The 1812-nt window shown below is 52.2% G+C and overlaps 2 protein-coding genes across 3 annotated transcripts in view; one reads left to right on the top strand and one right to left on the bottom strand.

Annotated features, from left to right (window-relative positions):
- LOC103460032 (uncharacterized protein in mobD 3'region-like) overlaps positions 1–381 on the bottom strand; it is a 1426-nt gene extending 1045 nt beyond the window's left edge. The window contains exon 1 of the mRNA XM_008401995.1: positions 11–381. Coding sequence (XP_008400217.1) covers positions 11–325 — 315 coding nt within the window. The 5' untranslated portion in view covers positions 326–381. The remainder of the gene's footprint in view (positions 1–10) is intronic.
- The window catches only part of LOC103460033 (transmembrane protein 87A-like), a 10166-nt gene that overhangs the window by 5808 nt on the left and 2546 nt on the right, over positions 1–1812 (top strand). For both annotated transcript variants that reach the window (XM_017303070.1, XM_017303069.1), the window contains exons 9-14: positions 389–497; positions 566–624; positions 694–797; positions 867–943; positions 1513–1574; positions 1666–1718. In XM_017303070.1, coding sequence (XP_017158559.1) covers positions 389–497; positions 566–624; positions 694–797; positions 867–943; positions 1513–1574; positions 1666–1718 — 464 coding nt within the window. The remainder of the gene's footprint in view (positions 1–388; positions 498–565; positions 625–693; positions 798–866; positions 944–1512; positions 1575–1665; positions 1719–1812) is intronic.

Here is a 1812-nt window from a genome sequence, read left to right as displayed (position 1 = left end):
CGTCCTCCATGTTGTTGGCGTCCGCCATGTTGGTGTCCTCCATGATGGCGTCCTCCATGATGGCGTCTTCCATGATGGCGTCCTCCATGATGGCGTCCTCCATGTTGGCGTCCTCCATGTTGTTGGTGTCCTCCATGTTGGCGTCCTCCATGATGGTGTCCTCCATGTTGGCGTCCTCCATGATGGCGTCCTCCATGTTGGCGTCCTCCATGTTGGCGTCCTCCATGATGGCGTCCTCCATGTTGTTGGCGTCCTCCATGATGGCGTCCTCCATGTTGTTGGCGTCCTCCATGATGGCGGTCTGTATTAGGTCTACTTGGAGCATTTGTTCCAGGTTAGCTGTAGCGTCTCTGTTTCTCGATGAAGCTTCCTTGACCTTTGCCCCCACATCTTCGTGAGTCTGGCTCAGACGATGAAGCTGCTGAAGCTGAGGAGGAACGTGGTGAAGCTCTCGCTCTTCAGACACTTCAGCAACACGCTCATCTTTGCCGTCATCGGTGCGTGAGCGCCTCCTCCTCTTCCTCCTCCTCCTCTCCTTGCCTTTCTAAAGCTCTGTTGTTTTCAGCTTCAGTGATCTTCATCATCTGGACGGCGAAGAACTTCACCATGTCCAAGTGTCGCTCTGTAAGTAAGGAGACGCCGCCGTCCTGTCTGTCCGTCCTCACCTCTCTAACGTTCCCCCCCCTGGTTCAGGACTGGAGGGAAGTCTGGATCCAAGACGCTTTCTGGCGCTTCCTGTTTTCTGTCATCCTATTGGTCATCATGTTCCTATGGCGACCGTCGGCCAATAATCAGATGTAAGAGGCGTTCTGGGGTTGGGTCATGTTTTGTTCTGGGGTTTTACGTGGACTGTGTCTGTGTGTCAGGTACGCCTTCAGCCCCCTGGTGGACGTGGACAGTGAGGATGAGGAGGAGAAGGAGCCCATGATGAACGAGGCTTTTGGTCAGAAACCTTCATCGTTCGTCTTCCTCAGCTCTTCCTCCCAGCCTCCAGTGAAGCTGCAGTTTGTTGTGAAGTTTTAGCTTCACCTTTAGCTGCTTCCTGTCTGATCCAGGGGATCCCTGGGTTTAATATTTAATGAGAAATCACTGCACATCCCATAATAATCTGTCTATAAAAGCAGCAGATGGCTGAGGCTTAGTGTGTTTCTGATATGTTGGAGCTTGTTGACCGACTCAGTGGAGGTTCTCTCGAAGTGGGCGTGTCTAAAGCGTGAGCTCTGATTGGCTGGCTCCAGCAGCAGAAATTACGGCCAGCTGAAGTCACGTTGTGTTTCCAATGATGATGTCACAGTTTTTATGGTTTCCATCCGGCTCAGACATCTGGTTCTGTAGTTCTGGATTGTTGCTATGGAGACCAGATTCTGCAGACTTATTACTGAACGGTTCAGACAGGAAGTGAACAGGAAGTGACCAAACTTTGTTTGTTGTGATCCACATTTATGCCTCCGCCGCCTTCAGCTGGTCCAGGAACTCTGACATGTTGAAGCTTTGCTGTTTGTTTCCCTTCAGAGGGGATGAAGATGAGGGGGACGAAGACCGAGACCAACGGGACAGCCAGACCCAACAAAGAGGTGAGCTCTGTAAATCACCTTCATCACCACCTGCTCATCAGCTTCAGCTGTTTGCTAATCAAGCGGTTCTGCTGTGAACGTGTCGGGACAGGATGAAGATCTGAAGTGGGTGGAGGAGAACATCCCGTCATCGATGGCCGACATGTGAGTCAGATCCCGCTCAGCAACCCAAACCGAGCTAGCCTTCAGCTAGCCTCCAGCTAGCATCGAGCTAGCCTCCAGCTAGCATCGAGCTAGC

The sequence above is a fragment of the Poecilia reticulata genome, unplaced genomic scaffold (assembly GCF_000633615.1).
Source record: "Poecilia reticulata strain Guanapo unplaced genomic scaffold, Guppy_female_1.0+MT scaffold_159, whole genome shotgun sequence".
Taxonomy (NCBI): domain Eukaryota; kingdom Metazoa; phylum Chordata; class Actinopteri; order Cyprinodontiformes; family Poeciliidae; genus Poecilia; species Poecilia reticulata.
Note: the sequence above shows the minus strand (reverse complement) of the source record. Positions and strands in the feature narration are given on the sequence as shown.